A 25,340-nucleotide genomic window follows, 5' to 3' on the forward strand; every position below is an offset into this window, starting at 1 on the left:
CAGAAATGGCAGATCGCAGACCAAATAAAAAAATCCAGCACCACCCACCCCACATGGAAACACATGTGTGAGCTGCAATAGAGTCTGTCAATCCTGGGTAGGTCTCATCAGCCATCTTTGGATACGCAGATAAGACAATCAGGGAAGACAATCTTCCTTGACTGCAAGGGATTGCTGAAGAAAACTCACAAAATGATTCTTTTGCTCTCTTCAGCACTGGTGAGGCTTCATCAGGTGTATTGTGTTCAGTTTTGGGCTCTGCACTTCAAGAAAAATGGGGACAAATTGACAGAGTCCAGTGTGAGCAGCAAAAAATGATTAGAGGTCTGAAAAATGTGACTTAAGAAGAAAGGCTAAAATAACTAGGAATTAGTCTGGAGGCAAGAAGACTGAGGGGGCATTTAGATAATAATCTTCAAATACCAGAAGAGTGATAATAAAGATGATGGAGTTGGACAATCTTTGTGGTTTCAGGGAACAGGAAAAGAAGCAATGGTCTTAAATTGCAACAAGGAAAATTTAAAGTTGGTAATTAAAACAGTCTTTTTCACTGTGAGGGTAGTTAAGCATTGGAAAAGACATCCAGAGAGGTTGTGAAATCTTTAACCTTGGAAGTCTTTAAGAGCAGATTAAGCAAATGCTTAACTGAGATGATTTAGTTGGGAATGATCCTGACTTAAGTAGGCGCTGGGACTTGATCATGGGTGTCAAACATACAGCTTATGGCCCAGATATGGCCCATGGAGTTGTGCCAGCTGGCCAGCAATGCTACTGGCAAGCTACTGGAAGTTGGGGACAGGTGTGGGCTCTGCAGAATTCAAGGTCCCTGGGCTCGGAAGAACATGGCTGTTGGCAGTAAGGGCCTTGTCCTGTAACCTTAAGACCCCCACTTCTGCCTCAGGATCACAGCTAGTACTACTTGGTTCTGCCACTGTCGCTGGGCACACAGCAGTTTCCACTGGGCCTGACCCTGTGTATCTGGCTCAGGAGGAGCCCTGGATTGAGTTAGATGCATTGGATCATGGGCCTTCTGAAGTGCCTTCCAGGCATACTTTTCTATTCTGTTATTCTAATTGTACAGTTGCTCTCTGAATTTTGCTGAATTCTTGGCTCCAACGTCATCTTGTGGCATTGAGTTTTTTTTACTGAAGTTTTTCTCAATAAGGAATTTATTTCCTTTTATTGGTTTTGAATTTGCTACTTTTAATTGATTGTCCCCTTGTTCTCTTATGAGAATGGAAATTTGTGTTTTCCCTATCAACCTTCTTTAAACCATTTGGTATTTTATATAATTTAATCCTATTCACTCTTTCTTATCTTGTTTGTGTAAGGTTCATCAGTTCCAACCTTTTTAACTCTCTCCTCAGTGAAGATTCTTCCAAGTCCCTCAGTACATTCCTTGCCCTTTTCCAAATCCTCCTCCAAGTCTTTAGTGGTCTTTCTGACATAGGGTACGACGTCTGTATGCAGCCTTTCGCCTTTCGGGTGAGGCTGCCACATCAGTTTGTACAGCTATGTTTTAATATTTATTTATATTATTGTTCTTACTATTCCTTATTTCATAACATGTTTATTGGTTTGTTTGTTTGTTTTTTTTTAACTGCAGTTGCACCTTGAGCAAAAGTTTTCATTGAGCCATTCATAGTGATGCTCAAGGGCTTTATTCAAATCATTATAACTTATTAATGCACGATAAGAGCTGAACATTTTATTGTCATCTTAAAATTTGGTAATGTGTAGGAATTTCTCATGGTTACTGTGCATACTTTTCTAATAACATTTAGAAATATGTTTGACTAGAGAATGAATTCTGTTCCAAAATTAGAACAGGATGAGGAGGTTTTGGGAAAGAAAATAGGGTCATGCTTTTACATTCTTAACCATAAATGGAAACAGAAGGTCAGTGCCCAGAGATTTCAATTCTGCAGCTATTTTGACTGAAATAAAAGGCTTCTTTTCTCCCCAAATTGGGTCAGATTTTACAACTGTATTATTGGGGAGGTTCTTTCAGAGTTTGTTTTGTGCCTGAAGTTCTCCTACCTATATGCTGTTCTGGAAGGTGGAGAGTGCAGAAAGATTAGTGTGAACAGTTGCTACTTGTATTTTGGTATGCTAGAATGACATGCATTATAACCAGTGGTGGGGAAGTAAGACTATCTTGTTGTTTTATTGTTTTCACTGACAGCAAATTGAGGTGCCCTCCCCTCACCCCCCCACCCACCCCCAGGTTGGCAGAATTCTCTATACCCAGACTGTGAGTTGTTTTAAAGCCAGTTGAGATATTTAAAGTACAGTCTGTTGAATTATAGATCTTCACATCTTTCTTCCACTGCTAGATTATTAAGATAGAGCAGCACAAGATGCTGATGTGGTGAACTGGTTAGTTTTTAACCAGTAGTATAGGTAAGGGTGGATGAATAGAGCATGAGCCCCAGGTGCTCAGTGAAGGGGCATGGAAGCAGGAGTCCTCTCACCCTTCCTCCCTCCCAGTGGTGGAGGGGAGCTGGTGCTGCCAGGTTTAGCCAGGTTTAACCCTTCCCTAGCCCTGTAGCCACTACTAAATTAAAGGGTCTTTTTTTATTGTTGATTGCCATGTATTGTAAACCTATCAGGGTTGCAGGACCAGGGGAGGGTTAACCTGGCTGTTGGTACAGTTTGAAGCCTCAAGCTTCCCTGCCTCCATTCTGGCACCCCAGTACACAAGCCAGTGTCAGGTATGCGTCTGCCGCACAGGGTGCAAACTCTACCACTTAAGGCTCTGGAGTTTAATTAAAGGAAAGCTTCCTAATCTGCTAGAAAAAACATGGCGCTGAGCTGATATAGATCCCCCTGCACAACTTCAGCATATATCCAATCAGCTGTTTGCTGGGCCATTTTAAGTTTTGCTGTACTTGGCAAGTCATTGCTTGTAGAAGAAGCAGAGGATGAGTTAATTGTATTTAGGATTGTGATACAAATATCTGTGTAATAAGAAAATGCTTCTTTTCTTGTAGTAAGCCTGAATCCTGCCACCTGTTAGAATCAAGTAGCAAAATGTCTCACTTTCTTTCCAATCTATAGCATGGCGTATATGTAAATATTTTGGATGTGGCTTGCATGATTTGCAAAATGGAAATAGATCCCTCCGTCTCTCAGTTCTAACAGGCATAGAAAGTAGACAGGTTTGAGTTCTGTGAACTTATCCTGAAGCCCAGTCTTACCCAAGTCTAATTTTATGTAGTGCCACAAACCATGGGATGAGTGTAAGTTTCAAAATCTCGTGATGCTGCAGGGTAAATGTTAATGTCTCTGCCCCAAATGGGAAAGACTATTTCACCACAATAATTAGACCTTGAACTCATTTCACTTTTAGCTATGGAATTGATCATATACTCTACATAATATTGACTGTAAAACTTCTAGTTCAAGATTTTCTTATTTCCTGGTTGTATTAAGAAGTCATAATAGTAAATAAGAGACTGGAAAAACTAGCTGTGTTATTACCTGCAGAATAACTGACTTTGGAAGCTTCCCTTCACAGCTACACAGTACTTGGCATGGGCAAGTGGGATGGGGCTGTCTGTGCAATTTCCCCAACAGAAACACCTGGGTATCAGGAGGGACAGGTGATCTTTTAAAAAGAGGTGCGCTTGTATTAAATAAGGGAGGGAGCATTGCCATTGCACTTGCAGAAGCAAGACAGCTAGGATAACTGGTAGAAGGGGTTACTGGATGGAAGGGCTCTGACTAGATCTAATCCTCTGAGTAGGATGATCAAATTGGATGGAGGTGTTGAAGACTGTTGTTACCAGAACATCTAATCATTAGGGGGTTAAAAATTGTTTATATAATGGAATCTAGTTACAGTCTTAATTATGGGGCTATTGCCATATATTTTTATACCTATTTATTAGCCTGCTATGTTACAGAAATCTAAAAGAAAACAACATAATGGTAATATAATGGTCAGGCATCAACTAAGCAGCTGGATAACTTCTGCAGCTTCAATGAAAGAATATGAATGTGTGTTTTTTTAGGAGGTTTCAGCAGTCCTTTTAGTGGGCTAAAATTTGTAAAAACATAGGCTTTAATATGGGCTAGAACCTGGACCACATTCCTCCAAGCACTTTTTCTATAATGTTCACTCTGAAAAATCCTTTGCATTCCTTCAGTGGGCCTGCTTCACAATGGCAAGCACTAGGCCGGATAACAAGTGTTTACAGAATCAGTTTCCTAGCTTTTAAATATATCAGACATGTGGTCTGATCCTATGCATACTGCCTTTCCGAGTACATTTTAGAAAGTGGTATAGCTGGAATTGTCTTGGAAGAATGTTTGGAGACCGTTTAAAGGTTAATGCAGGTTGAATCATTGTCTGTTTTATGTTTCGACTATCACTTATTTTTGACACTCAAATTGTTTAATTGTGATGCTATAATACCTGGAAATTCACTTGTTTGTTTTGTGTGACATTATCTTGTTGCATCTGTTTTGAATGATCTCCCTGTTTGCATTGATGTCAGTGGCAGTATTTCTGTTGGCTTCCATGGATGGAGGATCAGGGCCAGTGTGAAGAAGCAAATCTAATTTTTGTCTTGATACTTATGAACACTGGGTCTGTTTACAATCTTTATTGAGTTTTTATTATTTTGAAATAGTTGCATAACCTAACTATAATTATTTGGCATAGAGTCTTCTCCTAGTTGTTTTATAATAATGTTATAAAACGCATCATAAAAAACCCAAGAAATAGAAAATCATGCCATGCAGTTATTCAAAATAAGGCAATGATCCAATGAAAAGAAAAAAAACATAACAAACTTTAACATTAATTTGTTTGTAATAAAATTAAATTATATGAGTGTTTTTTCTTTATCTTAATTTTGTTATGCTACGGTTTGGTCAGCAACTACATAGTTGCAGCCACTTTTGAGATACTGTAGGAGCCATTTTGTAACAGTTCAATGGAGTAAGAGAGAAAGCTACCAAATGTCCAGCTTTAGCCACAGGACTCTTACACTGGCAGAAAAGTTGTTCCAGTGTCCTGAAGGAATTTTTTAAAAATTGGGATTTTTTCTTAGTTGAACAATTTTGACTTAAAAAAATTGCTTGCTGCTTGCACTGCTACTTCAGTATCATGTGTGCAAGCAGTGAGCTGATGCACACATCAAGCACACTACTTCTTGAACCCAAAGAGGTTATTCATCTTAGCGTGCATGCACTAACTGATAGGGTCTGCCTCTCACCAGGGTTTAGTGTGTGTGTGTAAGAGTGTGTAGCAGTGCACTAAGCCGGCTCCACTTCTTCCAGCTTGGGAGGATTCCTGACCTGGAAGTAGTAAAGCTACCTTAGCATGATATTGCTCATGCATCAATACTGGGGCCAAACTGAAGTATAGTCGTATTGTTCTAGCTTAAGGTTCCATCATTTCAGAAACTCTTAAATGTGAGGAAAGAATGAAGAACAGCTTCCTCAACAGAAACTTAAAGTCCAAATTGATAGACTATTTCAAATGGTCTTTGGCTTTTTAAAAGCTTATTGTACAAAACATAAACTTTGGTTCTGACATGTCAAGAATGTCTCATGTTCCCTAGTGCAGAAACAAAATACACATACCTGTTGTGAATGTGGTGAGACAAGAATGAGTAAAGTATATGTAATAATTAGGCTTGCCAGGATTTGATTGTGTCGGGGAACAGGGCCCCAAGGTCATGGTCATCAAGGTGGCAATTGGATATGAACAGGTGGGATTACTGGCGTGGAGTTCAGAGAAAGGGACACGTAGCGGATAACAACAAGGTAGGTTTATTTGAACTTATACTTTGATGAAGCTTAGGTATGATATTCTTCAGTTACAATATGAAACAAACAACAATAAACAACAGAGGGGTCTGTTGGCCCATGAGGTTCGTAATGAGCCCTTGCTTTCCACCACTGGCTGCCCATCACTAGTCCCAGGGCTGGTCAACAGCTCATAAACGGGTAGGACAAACAAACTATAACAGAACTGTAACTCGGTGTGTCGATGCGTGACGCCAGTCCCGTCAGATAGTCGAGAGGAAAGCCGAAGTCAAAACTGGAGGATGCAGTATTCAGTGGAAGGACGAGTCAAATCCGTAGTCGGTAAAGAAACCAGAATCAGTCCACAGCCAGGTAAACAGTAACCAGGTCGAAGAATCCAAATTGTAGAAATCGTGAAGGAGTAGTCAAATCAGAAAATACACAGTTCGTAACCGGAGGATCGAACACGAAAAATACAGGTAAGTCACTGTGCAGACTCAAGAATGGAACTGGGAATTGAATTCCACGCTCTCTCCTAAGCAGCCTCTGCCTTTGGATCGAGCAGCTCCTTTTCTCCTACTGCATCAACAACATACACTAATGCCAACACCCACGCACCCACCGATACACACCAACCACCACTGATGCACACCAGCCCACCCCCAAGGTGGGGGTCAGAGAACTTTTAAAGCAACCCTTCAGCCAATTGGGGTGCTTGGTTGAAGGAATTTTCTTCTAGACGATGACATCATGCTCTTAGTGAACTGAGCATGTGCAAGTCTGAGCTCTGCGTGGTGACTGAGCATGGACAGGACTGAAAGTAGGTCATGCCTGATTGACATGCCTGGAGGTCACCCAGGGGGCACATACTGGGCTTGCTGTGGAATTTTCCATGATTATCAACTGCGCTTGTTAGGGGATTCAACTCCGGTGTTGCCAGCACCATTCAGGATTTTTACTATGAGAGATTGTTATCAGCAAGTGTTGATAAACAGCAAGTTTTGTCTCTCTCAGGCTGACAAAAAAATTTCCATTGTTAATGATTAAAACTTATAGAAAGGGAACATAAGAAAAATAATGACTTACGGATTAAGTGATAGCAGGGGGAGCAGTCCTACAGAACTGTGCTGACTGTAGTTTGGACTGCAACTCCAAGAAATCCTGGGGGAATGGGAACAAAGTAAGAGGAAGTGACAAAGCGGATGAAGGAACTATGGTTGAGCGGAGCTGGGACTGATGGCAGCTCTGCTGCTCAGCTAGTGGCAGTCCTACCGTAGTTATGTTTAGGGATGTAAAAGGTTAAATGATGATTAATCATTTAACCGATTAGCCCAGTGATAACCAGTTATTTTACTGGTTATTTAGTGCAGGATAGGGAACAGTCTGGCAGGGAAGCGGGGCGGGGAGGAGAGAAGCCATGCAGTGCCCCAGCAGGAACCAGAAGGTGGCAGGGCGGGCAGGAGGAAGGAGGGGAGGGGGACTAGTACCTGTAATCTACGAAGTTAGGGGAAAACAGTGGGCAGCCTAATGACTCGCCAGTTAAACAATTAGCTGCTTATTCACAGGGTCCTGGGGAGTGGCTTCCAGCAGCAGCCATGTTTGAGCTGCTGTGTTATCAGTTAACCGTTTAAGCGATTATAAACAGAGGAGGTTAAACAGATGATTTTAAAACAATATTTGCATCCCTAGTTACGTTTGTCACAGTGGGCGGTTAAACTGCACTGCAATAATAGTATACTGTCATTAATAAATTGTCTGCCCCCATGCCCCTAATTTCACGCAACCCTGAAAATTTAAATTGATAAAAATCAAAATAGATGCTTAAAAATAAACACTGATATTATCCATCAACATTATAAAATAATAAATAAAAATTTAATTCTGCTAAGCCTAATAATAACACCAAGAATCTGGTAAAAAGTTTTTACTGCAGTAATTGTAATGCGCATGTAGGAATTAAAGTGCATTATGAGATATTTATATGATCCCAAATTTTCTTCCCCCTTCTTCCAAAAGAGTGATTGCTCTAGTAATTGTTCTCACTTTGGACAATTGGTTAGGAAAGCTATTTGAAGCCTACCTGAGTTGGTGAGAGTGCTCTTGTGAGCATGACATGGTCCTTAAGCTATCTCCTTTTAGATTAAGATCTAAAAGGGCTGTTATGATTGGAATAAAGGCCACAAAATGTAACTGCTTGACCTGTATTTAGGTAACAGTTTGTGATTTAAAGAACAGCACCTTTCTTAGAAAGACATCTAGTCCTTTAATGGTACTCCTAAAATCATTATGATATTAACACATTTTAATGAAGATACTCTATTCTTAAGGTTTTGAAGCCAAGAGCAGAGAAAAGTTACTGGTAAAAAATGCTCAACTAAATTCAGTTCCTGTTCTACTCTGTATCACATTTCCTGCAGAAGTTGATAAATGATGACTAAAATGAAATACTAGTTTTAAGAGAGATTCTGCATTCCCAGACTTCAATTTAAAAATAAATCATGTACTGAGAAAGATGTGGGGCATATTTCAGTTTCAAAAACAAACTTAGGCTAGGGAGAAAGGAATACTGGAGCCGAAAAGAAATAACCTAGGGCTAAAGTTGAGGAAGGCAGAGTAGAGAAGATGAAAAGCAGTTCATAGTCAATCTAGAAAGGTACAGGCCTTGCTACAGGGGTGAAGTATATAACCTGTACTGTTTTGGCCTAACTCCTCCTGCCCCCCCAAAAATATAGTTTTGAATTCTGTGTAACTACACTTATAATGAGAAAAGAAGAGTTAAATCAGCCCTCTTGCAATGCCACATAGATGTATGTGGCTGTACTGTGGAGTAGCATGGAATGCCTGAGGGTGCCGCGGCTGGGCTTGCTAAGTTTGCCATATAGGCATAGCCCAAGGGATGAGAATTTAAAAAAAATCTATCCAAGTTAATGAACCTACCCAATAGTTAAATAAACCTAGTGCAAGTTATAACCTATATTTTAAAAACAGTAAGAACAGAACAGCAAGTTTGGCTCGTTAGGGAGAATGCAGGTCTGCTGTATGAAGGGTATTCCATGCAATTGTGGTGGTTATGACCAAGGATCCTGGTTTTCCCTGATTTAAAAAAAACACAAATTGTGTTTTGTGAGAAGTGCAAAATCTGTTTCTCTGTTAAAATGGAAGATCTGTATTTTCCTCAGATAAAAGGGGAAATCTGCATTTTTTTCTGTTTTTCCATGGGAGAAGGAAAATCCAGATCCATGGTAGGACTACATTGTCTTTGCCTATTGTCTAAGCCTACAGGGGCTTAGCCTATTATAAGGTGGATCAGTGGTTGATTTTCGTTAATGTCTGTCATTCCAGTGGCATGCACAGGGTTTTACAAATGCAGCAAAAGAGGAAATCCGTGGGCCCCATAAGAATATGAAAGTGATGCATCTGTTTGCCAAGTAAATAACAGATTGTAACTGAAACAGACTGAATAAAAAAGCAACTCCTTGTACCTAACAAACGCTACTATTTGTTAGAGGCCATCAGCGTTAAATTATTTCTTTTTTAATAATCCAGAGCTTTTTTTAATAAACTCAGTGGCAGTAGCTGAGTGATAGAAATTTACCTGAATGAAGTAAATGTGCTTTCTGCAGTAAACCTGCCCCATCCAGCAGGATAATACTATGAAGTGAGATGTGAGGATGACCCTATGACTTAACAAACTGCTAGGGTCTGCTCAGCCTGTGGGGCAGGCAGCTTAAACCTTTCCTTCCTGTTCCCTGATTTAACCCTTTATTGCCTGCTCCTTGGGAAGGGTTATAGTGTCAGTGTCTGCTCAGCGAGCCAGTTAGGCAGTTTAACCCTTTCTTGCCTGTTCCCTGGGACAGACAGTGCAAGCAAACTTAAGTAATCAGGGGGCAGAGGGAAAGTGAGCAAAGATCTGGGGTACTGTGGGGGGGGGAAGTAGTGGGCCTGATCTGGGGGGCAAACCCTGGCTTGCCACCCAGGCTGGGGCTCCTTCCCATCCCTGCAGGGAGGGGGCAGAAGTAGTGAGGGGCTGCAGGCATGTACAAGACAGCCAGTGGCAATGGCCCCCACTTGGCTGGGCTCAGCAGTGGCCCACAGACTAGGAGGCATGCTCCACCAGCATCTGCTGCCTTCTGAGCTGGGTCACTGTAAGCTTCTGTCTGCTTTTCCAAACTGAAAACTGAATGTCAATTTTCAGTTCCTTATTGGTTCAATCAGTGCAGTTTAAAGAAACGTGAAAATTGAATCAATTCTGCCTCGGGCTTTTTCACTGTCTGTACTTAGCCACAGGGAACAAAGGCATGCTTTTCAGTAGCAGTTTTAGGTACACTTGGCTCTGTAACCTTAATCTGTCTGTAGTAGTGAAAAGATTAGGACACTGCAGCAGGATGTGGGACCCTTAGGTCCCTGACTGTGCTCTGCCTTTTCATAGCAGATTCTGTCTCTTTCCCCTGGGACCACAACACGTATGGTGGTAGTGGAGCATGGTATATGATTGCCCCCAGCTTAAACCTTAGTCTGCCTGATTTGTAGGAATTCATTATAAGAAAAATTCTGCTGTGAATCGGGCAAAGCAGGAAACCTTGTCTACCATGCCCCAGTTACCGCCCTAACCCATCATTTATAAAGTCTTTCTCACTTGGACCTGAAAGTCCATCCTAGGCCCTAAGAAACCTTCCAGATGAAAATATCAGTGAAGTCAATATGTTTCCTCAAAGGGTTTTGAACTTGTTGAATCAGTATTTTCCTCTCCACCGAGCTATGCAGGTAAAGCATGTACATAGGCGATGTAGTTGAAATTGTTATTTGATAGATCCCACAAGTGATTGATTGAAGTTAAATTCTTGTGTCCATCTGCTTGCTCCTATAGCAGAAGGTGCACTCAATTTTCTTTGAGCAAAAGAAAATGGGTTTTGTTTTAAAATAGCATCTCCATAAGAATGTTTTACTAACTGAGAAGGATTTGCTTTAAAATATGTAGGAAAAGAATGATGGTGTCAGCTGAGCCTGGAGATGAGGCACAACATGGCATGTGTTTTTTCACATGTTGAGAACTTTCTCTAAAATGTATATACTCGCTGGGATTGCTTTATTTAAAGCTTGGGGAACAGGCAGAATTCTCTGAGTACCCATCACAGTTTTTTCTTCACAAAAACTATGGCCACATCCACACATGCAGGCACGTGCAGTTTGTGGTGCCACAGATCTCTTTGTGGCACTACAGACTGCATGCTTTGCAAGTTAAACTGTGATTTAGTGCGGCTAATTTGCAGCATAGGGGCAAAAATCCCAGTAGCAAATACAGATCAGTGCAAAGTATGCCAAAATAGCATGCACAAGGACAACCACATAGAGGGAGAAGCAGGCAGCCCAGGGCTGCCTGCTGCTCTGTCTCTACGTGCCACTCCCCAGGTGGTTGGGGTGCAGGGTGCCTCAGCATGGGGACTGCTTGCTGGCTAGCCCCACACTGAGGGACACTGTGTCCCAGCCAGGCCTGTCCCCTCAGTAGCATGTGGAGCCTGGTCAGAGCACCACACTGGGAGCCAGGATGAGCTGGGTGCAAGCTATTTGCCCACAGTGGGACAGGCTGTCCCACAACAAAGTTTACGTGCAGGGGCATGCTCTGCGGCACAAAGTAGAGGCACAAATTTATGCTGCTACTATTTGGGCCTTTGCAAGCACATGCCCCTACTCCTCTGGACATGACCTATGGATCATTCAGGCAAAGAGAACATAGATGTTTGGGTTGGAAGGGTAGATCATCGATTCCGACCCCCTGTCCTGGGCAGGAAAGAGCACTGGGGTTAGATCACACCAGCCAGGTGCAAGTCTAGCCTCCTCTTAAAGACCTCTAAAGTAGGGGAGAGGACCACGTCCCTTGGAAGCGCATTCGAGATTCTGGCAACCCTTACTGTAAAGAAGTTCTTCCTGATGTCTAACCTAAATCTATTGTCCGTCAGTTTGTGGCTGTTTTTCCTAGTTACTCCAGGGGGTGCCCTGGTGAACAGAGCATCTCCTATTCCTTGTTTCCTCCTCTTCCCCCCCCCCCGAAGAATTTGTAGGCAGCCACAAGATCACCTCTCACCCTTCTCTTGCAGAGGCTGAAGAGATCCAGGTCCCTCAATCTTTCCTCGTAGGGCTTTGCTTGCAGGTCCCTAACCATACGAGTGACCCTCCTCTGAATCCTCTTGAGGTTGTCTACATCCCTCTTGAAGTGCAGCACGCAAAACTGGATGTGGTACTCTAACTGCGGCCTGACCATTGCCACGTAGAGGGGAAGCATCCCCTCCCTGGACCTGTTTGTCATGTATCTGTTAATGTATGATAAAGTACAGTTAGCTTTACTGATCGTTTCATCACATTGATGACTCGTGTTCATCTTGGTGTCAGCAATGACTCTGAGATCCCTTTCTACTGGTGTGCTGCTGAGAAGGTCCTCCCCAAGCCTGTAAGTGTGCTGGTGATTCCTACTCCCTAGGTGCAGCACTTTGAACTTATCTTTGTTGAACTACATCCTATTCTATTCTGCCCATTTTTCCAAGCTGCCTGGATTTGTTCCCTATCTTCTAGTGTGTTAACTTTACCCCATAATTTGGTATCATTTTTGAATCTGGACAGAGTGCTTTCCACACTCTCATCCAAGTCACTGATGAAGACATTGAACAGCACAGGTCCAAGGACCGAGCCTTGTGGGACTCCACTGCCCCCATCTTTCCAAGTCGATTCCGACCCATCCACCACCACTCTCTGGGTACGATCCCTAAGCCAATTTGCCACCCACCTAACCATGTAATCATATACATCACAGCCCCTCAGTTTATTTATGAGAATAGGGTGAGATACCATATTGAAAGCCTTTTTAAAATCCAAGTAAATTACATCTACCTTGACTCCTGCGTCTAAGCATTTTGTGACCTGGTCATAAAAAGAAGCAAGGTTAGTCAGGCAGGATCTATCTGCTATGAATCCATGCTGGCTACCCTGCAGCATTGTTTTTCCTGCTGGACTCCCACAAATGTGATCCTTAATTATTTTTTCAAAGGTTTTCCCAAGGAAAGAGGTGAGACTAACCAGTCTATAGTTACCTGGATCCTTCTTCCTCCCCGTCTTGAAAATAGGGACCACGATGGCCCATTTCCAGTCCTGGAACATTTATCTTTTAACATCATCTTACTATATCAGTTGTGGAACTCATTATCACAGGACATTGCAGAGACAGACAATATAGCCAGGTCCAAAAGGCACTAGACAAATTTGTAGAAAATAGCTATTAAACAGAAGTTGGAGATGTTTCCTCTGGTATCTCCAAATCAATGATGGTGGTCCCCAGGGAGGAGGATATGACAGGATAGGATACTAGGCTAAGTAGACCATTTGCCTGACCCAGTATGGCACTTATTATGTTCTTACCTGCATTGGCAGGGTACCAACTTTTGTTCTCCTTTAATACCTGTTAGTTAATTCTCATAGGGATCATGAAAGAGAAGATGTGCTGTATCATCCTTTAGTCAAAACCATGTTTTATGATGTCTAATTTCCCCATGTGTTGTAGTCCTGACCCCCAACACTCCATATCAGGATTACTTATTGATTTTCGTTTGAGAGATCACATTATTTAATTAGATCCCAGATTTTCAGGGATGTTGGACCAGTGTTTTATTTCACTGTACTTTACTGGACCATTGGTCCACTAGAAATTGAGACTTAACATTAGTATTTCTTTCATTTGGCATAACGCAGTCCTGAATTTTGTTGTTTTTTGTTCCTTGTCCTTTCTGGATACCTTGCATAAAATATTTCCAGGTTGTATTGCTGATATCTATTCCACTTCTGATTTGATCAGGAATGGTTTAAAATGGAAAACTAGCTAGTTCATAGTTTGGAGTAATGCAAACTATTTGGGACTTCTGTAGAATCATAGAAATACACGATCGGAAGGTACCTTAGAGGTCATCTAGTCAAAGCCCCTGCTCAAGGCATGATCATCCTTTAATAAACCATATCTATCAAAGACTTTGGTTTTACATACTGATGGTTGTCCAGTTTGCACCATAGTTGACACTTACTAGCAGTGATGAAGTTTTGTTTTAAATCCCAGATTTGCAGCCTAATGATCATGCAGTTTGTTCACAGCTAGGATGGTAGAACTAATAGTGCTTCTGCTTTCTGTCCTTCTAACAATTTCCCTTTAGACTGAAAGTGTGACCCAGCCTCAAAGCCAGGTCTAGTCTGGAGTCTGACCATGAAACCTCAAGTCTTGTTCAGATCTGTGGTTTTAGTTCAGCTTATGTCTACCTTGGTCTTTAATTTCAGTATTTTATTTCAGCTTGTTTTTTTCCTTTCTGCGCTCACCATTGTAAATATTATCCAGCTGGAGTCTAACCAAAGAAGAAACTTTATTTTATTTTCACTCTAACATAATGAATGCAAATAATATTTGAGTATTTAAGTAATATAAATAGTTGCAACATGGCTAACAAGCACTGGGCAAAAGACATTATCTACAAAATATCAGCGTGTTTATAACTTCAGCAGGGTGGGGGTTTAGGGTCTGAGTACTGCTGTGGTCAATTTATTTTCTCGTTTACTAGGCCCTCAAAGATGTTACAATAGAATACTGTTCCTTGTACAGAGTGATGAATGAATGTTATCCTTGCTGTGGGAAAATTCCTGTGAAACTCAGGCTAGTTTGGGGGAGGCTCTTTGTTGATGTCTATAAGCCATGACCTGAACTGGAAAAGAACACAGGGCACCTCTGCAATCACCTTACACCTTGAGCCTTCCTGGCGCCCAACCTGCATGACGCTTACTTCTAGTCCATTTGCTGCTTGTGACTTTATGGTAGCTTGTGTTTTGATTACCAGTGCTATTGCTTTTACATCAGTTCCTGCTCCTCAGATTACAGTTCCAGCCAGGCTTGCACAGTCGCATGAAGGCTTTAGAAGGAGTTATATTGCATATGCAAGTAAAATCATAACAGACAAGGCTTGTATTAAGTGGACTAGTTTTTCATAAAATGTATTTTAAGGGCCACATTAAGAGAGCTCCAAAGAGTAATTTAAACTCTTGTGGCACAAATATACATTGAAAATAAGATGCATTTTGTTTGTGCAGTTAGTGTACAGTGAAATGAATTGAGTTCACTGGGAGTTGGATTGGAATATGACACAGCAAAGTCTGCATTAAAACCGAGAGAAAGTTCTTTGTTCACAGGTGAACCTCAAGTGTCACATTTCCTTTGCTTATTAAAATACTTTCCTTTCCCATTTTCCTTATCTTCTAATAAGCAAACAACAATTGTAGAAATCAAGAATTCATTTCCAAAACTTATTTGGAAGTCGAGGAAGTACCGTGCTACATGAAAGAAGTGAATTTTGCGCAGTGTTCTGGCTCCAGAAGTAGCCAGTACCCAGAGGTAGATGCACTAGTTCCTATAATTGATTTTAAAATATTTTTTTTTTCTACCTACCCTTTAAAATTCTCAGGAATTTAAACCTATTGATGATAATATTTACTTCCCATGTTATTTTCTGTAATTTCAGTTTTTTTCATTTTATTATGGATGCCTATTCGGGTTTTATCTTGTCCTCTGAAATACCAGAAACTAACTTTACCTGGGTGTCAGTGGTGTTTATCTGCAGCCTGCTACCTCTTCCTTTCTGCTGCAGTTGAATGCAGGTAGGGTGGCCGATAGGATGTGCAGGGTCAAAGTTATCAACTAGGTGTATAAAGGGCAAATGGTGCCTTGCTTAATGCTTTGTTTTGGCCAGTAGTGCTGTTTATGTATTCTTTTTTCATTTTCTGTAAAGAAATTGGGTCTTGTAGTCCTGAATTTATAACAGCAAGTTTGTTCCATGCTTATTTGGATGAGATATTGATTTAAAGATAGCACTTGGGAACTTTGCTGTGAATGAAAACACTGAAGTCCTTCATGTTAGTCCCTTTTAAAAGGGAGGATGAAAATCAGTTGACCCAGACAGGTGACTATATTTGTTGGTTATAATGTATAAATTGCTGAATAATTTGTTTTAATTTTTTTATAACATAACATCCTCATCTAAAGATTGTTCCTTCTCTTTTTTATTTCTCCATTTTTATCCTTTCTTTGTATGTTTGTCTGCTTCCTTGTCCCAGGATTAATTGTAGCATTGCTAAATGATCTGAAGGAAGATAAGTTGCTCTAACTAAATGTTAAAGTAACAATATATGTTGTTGGTTCAATAAAAGTTATTGCCCATAAAAACCATTGCCTCTCTCTCACGTTTCCTGGACCACCACAGTGACATCACTCCAACATAACCACAACATATGTTATCAATTGGATTGCCTGGGAAGAGAACTTAATTTTAATATTAAGCTGGTTTTATACTAGGCTAAAGGTCATTGCTTGTAATAATCCAATTTCTTACCACTTAGCTGAAAGATCTCAAAACTTCAAAAGGAGGTGTTAGTAACCATGAAGAGGCTGAGAAAACAAAGCATGCACTGGCTGTGAGAGAGACTGAACTTCCAAGTACCATGAGAAAAATTTAGAGTAGTTCTGAAACATCATTCTCAAGCAGACTTGGGTTTGGGAATTGTACCTTTTCTTTTTCTTTGTGATGAAGCATTCTGCAATACAACTAGATCCTCCCAAGTTTTTTTTAGTCAACTTACGTGAAAATTTTAAAAAGTGTTAAAAAATTTAGAAGTACAGCCTCACTAAAAGTCAGTAAGACTTTTACTTTTAAAAACCTTGGGTATGGAGAGTTTGGAAACTGCTATTGCAGTCTGATAGAAATTACACTGCTTTGCCCACGTTCTCTGGAAAGGGACTGGGCTGAATCCTGCAATCTGAGCAATGTTGATGGACTTCTGTGCCTCTGGAGAGCCCACACATTGACTTCATTGGAATGCCACGTGAGCAAAAGGGACTCCCAGTATAGATCACATTACAGGATCAGGGTGCAGGAGAGGGTCAGTGGTTAGAATTTAATATCAAAGCTTAGGAGACACCTTCCTTCTAAGAAAAGACAGCACATTTGTCGTGTTAACATTGCCTGTGTTAATACTTCCCTAAATTTTCCCTAGCTGTGTGATGAAATCATTGCTATTTGTTCTACTAGCTTTGACAGGCCTCTTCAGGTTTGCCTGAAATGAAAAATAATTTGAATTTTATGTATCTTTCAACAAATGAGTGAGCTTTAACCATAAAGATTTGGTAGTGAATCGGCTAACACGACTGCTGTGGATCTTCTTAGCGGAATACAATATTCAGGCTATCTAATACAGTTCTAAGTTATTTTACAATTCGATATTTATTATGTTTCTAAATTTTATATGTTATGCTTTCTGCTTTGGGGATTCTGTATCTTTATGCTATCAGACTACAGAGTGTTTGTTTAGCTTGAGTGAGCCCTAATGTTGATGTTCCATAGGTGATATTGTAATAGAGATGAATTTAGCTCTTTTCTGAGTACAATCATAGTTGTTTGTTTTCCTTAGTGACTATCTTTGTTCCTGATCATGTAAGCTTTTGGGCACCCTCTGTTCATGCTTGGATTTGAGACTTCCTTACAAATAGTTCAAATAGTCAGTTCCTCACTTGGTCTTGATCATGTGGGAATGGCCTTTTGTAATTCATAGAAATTATAACAGAACCAAACAAAATAAAATGTTAAATTCAGATATTTTCTTTATATGAAATGGTAAAACAAAGTGTATCTTAAATGGATCATGGTTAACAACATATGCAAATACTTCCACAGTAGTATGCTTAATTGCTTCAGCAGTAGGCAAATTGTTCCTGGTCAGCCCAGGCAGCAGTAGGCAGAACTGTTCCCTCCCCAGGGAAACTGCTTGCTTCCCAGCCTCTGTTCTGATTGGCCAGTCGAAGTTGGGGCTAGGACATTGCCCCAGCAGCTGCCTGATGCCAGGCCCTGGCTCCATTCTTGGAGTGGGAGCTGGGACATAGATGTCCAAGCCCCCACTCTGAGATTGCAGCTGAGGCCCCCAAGATCAAGCAGCTGCCGAGGCAAAGGATAGTGTCCCATCCCCAGCTCCAATTTCAGAGTAGGGACTCTGCAGCAGCTAGCTCAGGGGTGGGCAAAATGCAGCCCCAGGGCCGGATGCAGCCTGGCAGGCCATTCTATCCAGCCCACAAAGCCCCTAAAAAATTTAGAAAATTAATATTTATCTGCCCGTGGCTCCTCGATGGCTTGCCAAAACTCCGTAAGTGGCCTTCTGCCCAAAATAATTGCCTGCCCCTTATCTAGCTACTAGGGCAGGGGACGATGTCCCAGCCTCCAGTCTGATCAGAGGTTGGCCAGCAGACAGCTTCCTGCACTGAACTGTTCCCATCAGGTGCAAATTTGCTCCCAATAAGCGTATGCGTAAATGCGCTCCCAGGTAAAGCTTACTACCTAGTATTTTACAGCACAGTGAGCTTTCAGCGCATTAATAGCATGTGTAGACCTGGCCATCCTGTAGAAATAAATATTGCCAAACAAAGTAGCTCAACTATGGTGGGATGTCAAAGGGCGTGGGGATCCCCCATATCCGTTACTGCCCTGTGCCAACCTATACCTCACATGGAGGCATGGAGTGGCACAGAAGTTCAGGACAGTATGGGAACCAGGGCATCTCCAGTGCCTTATGCCTCCACACTGGGACCAGCACCAGGTCCTGCACTAACCTGCACTTCACACAGAGGCATAGGTCAGTGCTGGTCTCATCATGGAGGCACGGTGCTGTGTGGGTCCTGGTGTGGAGGAATGGGGCATCGGGGATTTCCCAGGTCCCGTGCCTGCACATCGGGACCAGTGTGGGCTTTTCTTTGCTTATGGAGATGTGCCCTGGAAATCCTGACTTTCCCTGCTTACAGAGAGGCACCCTGATATTCCCTGGTGTGCATCTCTGGAAGCAGGGAAAGCCAGGCAGGTACTCTGGGGCTTTTGAGGGCTGTGATCCTGCGTGCAACTCCGCAGGGTGTCCACGATTGGGCCACTCCAGGCCTTGGAACACCTGCCTGAAGTGGCTGGAGAGCGTGGGCAGCTCCAGACGGCCCTCATTCTCCCACTGCAGAGCAAATAGATGTCTGCCTCAATAGAGTGGCAACCACAAAACCCAAATTCAAAATCCTAGAGGAAAACAAACAAACAAATAGGATAGAGTTGTCTAGTCATAGTGTACAGTGCGGTTAGGTAAACTATATCAATTACTTACTAATTTGGGTATTAGCTACAGTTGTGCTATATATTTAAGCTTACCACATCTAAACAAACATACATTAACAAAAATGATTCTTTTTGCGGGATAGGAAGAAGTTAACTTGACATATTGTTTTGTCTTACCCTTTATAATTGATGATCCTTATTACAAAGAAATTAGAAGATTGGATCAGAGGCCCAAGCTACATAAGTAAGGGTCAGGGGCTATATTGTTGTATTTTATTTCCTTCCTCTGCAATAAGTCCTATCAGATCTAAAGACAAACTTTAATTTCCTTTTCCATATCCTCTTTTGTTATTTTTCTAATTATTCACTGCCATAAAACAAATATTTCCTGAGTCTTCAATGTAGTTTATTTTGCACAGAAAGTAATATTTTTTTCTAGGCTGTTATTGGCTAAAAACTCCCAAAGAATAATGCCCTATTACATAAATAGTTACACTTTCGTGAAACCTGAGTCAATTGTAATATGCCCCTGTTGGCCAAAGTCTCATTAACACAAAAAGATGGCTGGCCAAACTTGGGAACATATTTTATTCCCCAATCCAGATGCCGAAACCCAAATAACACAACTGTTACCAGGATCAATAGCATTTGGGGGCGGGGGAAGTGTGAGGTTGCAGGACACCAGTCCCAGGAGCTGACTGAGGAGATACCAGAGTCCCTCCAAGCGGGTCTTTGTCAAGCAGGTGCAGCACTGTGGCCTATAGCGTATCTGGGCTGGAGGGGAGAGAACAGGGCAGCGGTGGCTAAACTGCAGCTTGTGAGCTGCATGCGGCTTGCCGGCACGGTTCTTGCGGCTGTCTGGGGCTTCTCCACTGACGCCCTGCCCACTTCTCTCCAAGGCGGCTCCAGGTGACACTGGGCTGCTGGGGCAGGGCACCTTGCAGGGAAAGCCAGAGCAGCTTGGCAGTGCAGGGGGAGGTGACCTCCACTTCGGGTCCATCCCCCCTCCTCTCGCCTCACTGTCCAGCTTTCGGCTCTCCAGGATCGGATGTAGCTCCCAGAGTGAGTAACTCTGGCCACCCCTGGAACAGGGTACCAGATGCAGCTCCCAGGGAACCAGCTCTTGCAGTGTGCAGAGATGTCGGGCAGGTAAGGTTTTCTTTTCTTCCCCACTCATGTTTATAGCGGTCTACATTCCTCCATCCCCTGCCATCTCAGCTGCTGAATCCGCTCACTGTCTCCAACCAGGGTACAGTCAACAGCCCAAACGTGGCAGGGTTGCAGTAATCCGTGTGAGGGGAAAACCTGTTTACACCTTAACCCCACAGAATTGCCATGAATGCTGGCTGGGTAGCTCCCCGCAGAATCAGTCCCCTGAACCAGAGTGAGTGCTTCAGAGCACAGTCTGCTTAAATACTGCTGTTACTTAGCTTCATTCAGATGGTCTTGGGTGAATTCATTAGGTCCCGGTCACTAGGCCTGAATCCCCCCACCACCAGAAGTTAGCCTGCTTTAAATTTCCCTTTGTGGGCTAGGAGGTTGAAACTAAATGTAGCAACAGAAACATGGTCTCAGTCAGCCACATAACATTTTATGCCACATAAGGAGTGCCTAGCAAGTGTTTCAGCCTTCAGTGTAGGAATGAGTACCGGGGAAATAATAGTCCTCCAGTCAGTAAATCAGGCTAGTCCAAAGACTATCTCTGCATGTGCTGAACTAGATAAGCACCTAGATGGTGTGCCTGCTGATACCTCCTATACATCTTTTCAGTTTTTGTAAATGACATAAAGGTAAGGAAATCTATATTCACAGAGAAGGAATACCCTTTAGGGAAAAAAAGGCTTTGCCAAAGCTGAAAGGAGTTCGATTACAAAGAAGGCATGAATTCTGTCAATTTTAGGGGAGTTCAAGAACCCTTGAGTATCTGCAGCCTCCTTCCAAGCCCAGACAGCTCCCTGAGCTCCAGGGCTGTCCAGCTTCCCAGCTGCCTATTTAGTAGACATCCGATTTTCTAACTTCCCGTGCTTCCAGGACTTCCCAGACTGCGTGGCATCTGCGACAGGGAAGTTCCCATCTTCCCATCTCATGAACTGCGGTGAGTTACCTGGCCAGTATTCATGGCAGTTCTGCTGGGCTAAGTTGTGAATAGGTGTTTACCCCACACTGATTGCTGTAACTTTTGTCAAGTTTGGGTTATTGAGTGTATCCTGATCAGAGCCACAGCTAGCTGATTCAAGGCAGCCTGGGAAGTCTGTCTCTTCCCATCTTCCCACCCTGGGAACAAGACTGAGTTCCCATCTGTCTTGTCAGTTGGGAACAGGGCAGTCCGGGGAAATGGAAATGATTTGGTGTTCTCAACATATAATTACATTTCTAGTTGGGAAGTAACATTACTAGAAATAAATGTGCTCCCCTCTTTAGTTCCTCAACCTCTTGGTTTTAGTGTAATTCAAACCCTGAATAATCCCTGTTTGGGGCGGGCTCTGCAGTGGTGGCAGCCAGAACCTGGGAGGAGCTGCTGCTGCCACTCGAGCTGCTTAGGAAGGTGTGGAGTGGGCCTGGATGCACGTCTCTTATGGGTGGGCTCAGCCCTTCCCCCCCAGCCTCCACTGTATTTCAAACCCTGGGATTAGTGCACAGTCACTGAGGAAGAATCAAGAGTAGCAAGACTCCTGAAAAGCCTTTCACGCTAATATGGAGCATGGATTGGATTCTAGCTTTCACTGTTGAGTGAAAGCTAACCCCAGAGGTGGCTGAACATCCTCAGGATCTGTGCAGTTAGTTTTCCTTACTGATCTGCAAAGCATATAAGAGAAGACGCCATAGCAGAGAAGCTTCACAGTTTATGCATAGTTTTCCTTCTCCCACGGTTTCTCCTGTGGAGCACAGTCACCAAGTTCAAAATGAAATGTTACCTTGGCCAAAAGACCTAGTAAGATTTCTGTTGAAATGAGTTGGTGTATCCTGAGATCTGGACCCATTTAGCTAGCACTTAACAATATCCTGCTTGTGTTCTTTTTTTTTTTCCTTTTGCAAAAAAACAACTAAACAGCAAGTGACTTCTTTACCACATTATAATATCTTGTTCCCCAGCCACTTTATTAAAAGTGTGGATGCAATAGCTATGTGCTATAGGCAGATTTAAACAAAGGAAAATATTCTTCTGGGGTGCTAAGCAGGGAAGCAGAAAATATTAGCTCTTAGGATGGGCTGTGAAAGAGGAGCATTTCTCTTTCAGACCTAAGGCTTGTGGCAGAGCTAAAATTGGCATGATGATGTTTTTGTTTTTTTAAGCAAGTTGAAATCCTCTATGGAAGGTTCTGTACATGAAAATATTATTACTGTTGTAGTCTTAACTTTTTTTTCCCACCCTACTGATATTTTGTGTTCTGCGAAAAGCCTGAGAGTATTTAGTAAACAATGCTGAGGGAATATTAAGTAATATTTAATCTACAAAAGTGTAAAAACAATTTTATCATCTTTAAGTGCTTTGCTCAGTGGGTGCACTTGTATTTCCTTTCTTCTTTTCCATTGGCATCGTCTTCCAGTTATTTCTATGTTGGCTGCTGCATGTTGGTGCTCAGAGAGAGCCAGTTTTCTTCCTTACCCCTCCAGATAGCCATTCATAGAGAGGAATCCCTAATATGGATGAGGTAGTGTCAACTTACTGCTTCACTGCTCTTGCTAGCACAGGGCTTCAGCTTGGCTTCTGAGAATTCATTTTGTTTGCTGTAAGAACTGCAACAGTCAGCTTAAGTCTCTGTTTATGTTTGCTTTTATATTAGCATTTCTAATTGCAGAGTCCCCGAAAGCAGTCATTCTAAATTTTGTGCAGGTTAGTAAATGCAGAATCTGCATAGTTTGAATGAATGAAGTGAAATTGATAGGGAAGAAAACATTTTCCTTTTGTTGCTACAAAGGCTTTGCATCTCTGAGAGGAATGTAATTTTTGTTTCTCATGTTTATTATAAATGTGACTTTTGAATTATGGCTAGATCACTGGTGCAGAGTAACAGGACATTAGTAAAATTGTTGAACACATAAAATTATTGAACACTTGGTCAGCACTCCTGCATTAAAATTTTAAGCTTAGGTTGGCTCAGGATTTTGATCCTTTTGCTGAGGGTATGGCCCCGGGGGGAGGGGGGTGGGGGACATTTAGATAATTTATTACAAAAGGAAGCAGGTAATTTATTCTTTTTCTGAAAGTGCCAAAGTCCCATAAGAGGTATCTGTCCAGACAGATATATGTCCCAGGAATCTTTCATCTATTCTGTATGATGTGTTTGCAATGAAAGGCTTCCAGTATATGCACTTCAGAAATCACTGTAAATCCGATACAGCTATTTTCATGCTATAGTTAAAGCATTCCGGTTTGGGGGGATTTTTTTTTTTTAATTATTGGGGAGGGAAATATACGTCTGGGGCTTTGTCTTCTGCATTTTGTGACAAAGGAATTCCCATTTGAATTGCTCTGCTGTATCCAAGCCCCCTCTGAGCCTCTGGTTAACAGCAGTCAGTCTTTGCAGTGTCCTGACGTCATCCAGTGTATGCATAAGCTATGCTATTGTCTTACTCAGAGCAGGGGCTGTCTGTGGATTGCAGTATCTGGTGTCTGCTACCTATTTCTGCCTCACTGCATCACAGAAGGGAACTGGCCCTTTCCTTATCTCTTGGATTTTAAAACAGCAGCTCCTGACTTTTGCTTCCTGAAAGAAGACCTTTGCTTTGGCTACAGGGACAAAGCTATCTGCAACGTGAAGCTTAGGAGAGAAGAATCTGGCAGCTTGGATAGCTTGGACTGCATTGTCTGGCTTCATGACCCCTGCTGTGTAGCAGTCTCATCCCTACTCTCAAACACTCCGTCTTTCACTCTTTTTCCTTTTTTCCTGTTTTTAAATAGCAGCATCTGGGGCCAGCCATGTTTGGCACTGAATCTTCATGTAAGTAAATGCATCCCACTTGCATCATTTTCTGTTTATATAACAGGGCTTGTTTTATATCATCATTGCATCCATGATCCTTGTATTCCCTTTGCTGTAGGTTGGGGGCAAAAAGCTGTGGTTCTAGCCTATTTACAAAGGAGCAAAAGATGATGGACAAAGCGTCCGCCTTCTGTGTCTGTGTGTGCATCATTGTGGCCGGCAGCAAGTCAGGGCTGTCAGTATTGCTGAATCCAGGCCACTGGAAGATGCAGAGAAAAATACATTTTCGTTTGAATATGTTTAAACGATAAGATCCACTCTGTCAATAATTTGTTGTTACAGGTGTGTAATGTATGTGTGTTAGATGACAATAGGCATGTTTGAGGGACTGAGAAGATGCTACAGGACTAACCAGAGAGGGCTACAGAATAATGATTTTTACCTGGGGTGAAAGAAAGACAGCAGTGGGTTAATTTTCTTTATTCTTGTTTCTGTGAGAGAGAACTGTCTCTTAAATTCTTTTTGATAAATTGAGACGCTAGTGTTGAACAGTTTGTGGGATGACAGGTAATCTAAATATGGTATGTGGTGAACATTTCACAACAATAGGTAATTTGTTTCTTTTTAAGCCTTGTGCTGGAACCTTGCAACTAGTTTAGGGCATAAAAACAGTGCTGACACATGTCACTGAAAATAACTTACGTTTCTTTCATTTCAAAGAATGCTTGGTGATTGAGATTAGGAGGGAGGGGCTTTATAATTAATATAAATTATAATGAAATTATAGTAAACCATTTGGTATTCACTGATTGTCTTGTAGCTAATACAATTGTTTTATTAGTATGTTACATATATAAACTAAATACTCTGCATTGAAAGCACTTCTAATTTGGCAGATGATAACCCTAGTATATTCTGAGTTTTCTGTATTTCTAATATATAGGACAATGTATTTCCATAATATCTCAATTTGGTTAGCATGGAGAGCTTTTCGCAGCTGGTTGTTAATCAAAAATGGTAACATGCTGAGCTATCTGGTGATCCTGCAGTGGTAACCCTCAGGAACCTCATTCTTTCTGAGGTTTAATTGGTCCTGTTGATTCATTGTGGCAGATACTCTGACACAATGCCTGGTCAAGGTCAGGAAAGTATAAAAGCAAAATCCACTCTTTGATTACTTCTGCTCTGAGAGTAGCTTTTCATGCATGCCCTAATGTTTTGCTGAACACATACTTGGAGATCTCAGTCACTGGAATATAACTAAAATGTCTGATATTTTAGTTTAGGTTAGTGAAACCAGTTAAGAATTTTGAGCCACAGTTTGTATGTGTGCAATATGCACACTGATATTTATGGGGAAAAAAATTGGTATGGTGCTGAGTATTCTTTTTCAGAAAATGCATGCTTCCCACTTGGAAGTCAAGTAATGCCTAACCTTGTTTATTTCAATGATTCATACTTGTTTGGTACAGTATATTAATAAAAGACTTGATTAAAGAACAGG

General features: G+C 41.8%; 1 protein-coding gene across 5 annotated transcripts in view; it reads left to right on the forward strand.

Moving 5' to 3' along the window:
* Positions 1–25,340, forward strand: part of ST7 (suppression of tumorigenicity 7) — a 208,765-nt gene that overhangs the window by 25,467 nt on the left and 157,958 nt on the right. The window contains exon 1 of one of the 5 annotated variants that reach the window (XM_019543419.1): positions 23,523–23,854. The exons of 1 other annotated variant lie outside the window; for it this stretch is intronic. In XM_019543419.1, the coding sequence (XP_019398964.1) occupies positions 23,833–23,854 (22 nt within the window). In that variant the 5' untranslated portion in view covers positions 23,523–23,832. Of the gene's footprint in view, positions 1–23,522; positions 23,855–25,340 lie in introns of those variants that run through there. 3 more of the 5 variants (XM_019543417.1, XM_019543415.1, XM_019543418.1) reach the window with 3 other exon arrangements.

This window comes from Crocodylus porosus, unplaced genomic scaffold (assembly GCF_001723895.1).
Source record: "Crocodylus porosus isolate Cpor-Errol unplaced genomic scaffold, CroPor_comp1, whole genome shotgun sequence".
Taxonomy (NCBI): domain Eukaryota; kingdom Metazoa; phylum Chordata; order Crocodylia; family Crocodylidae; genus Crocodylus; species Crocodylus porosus.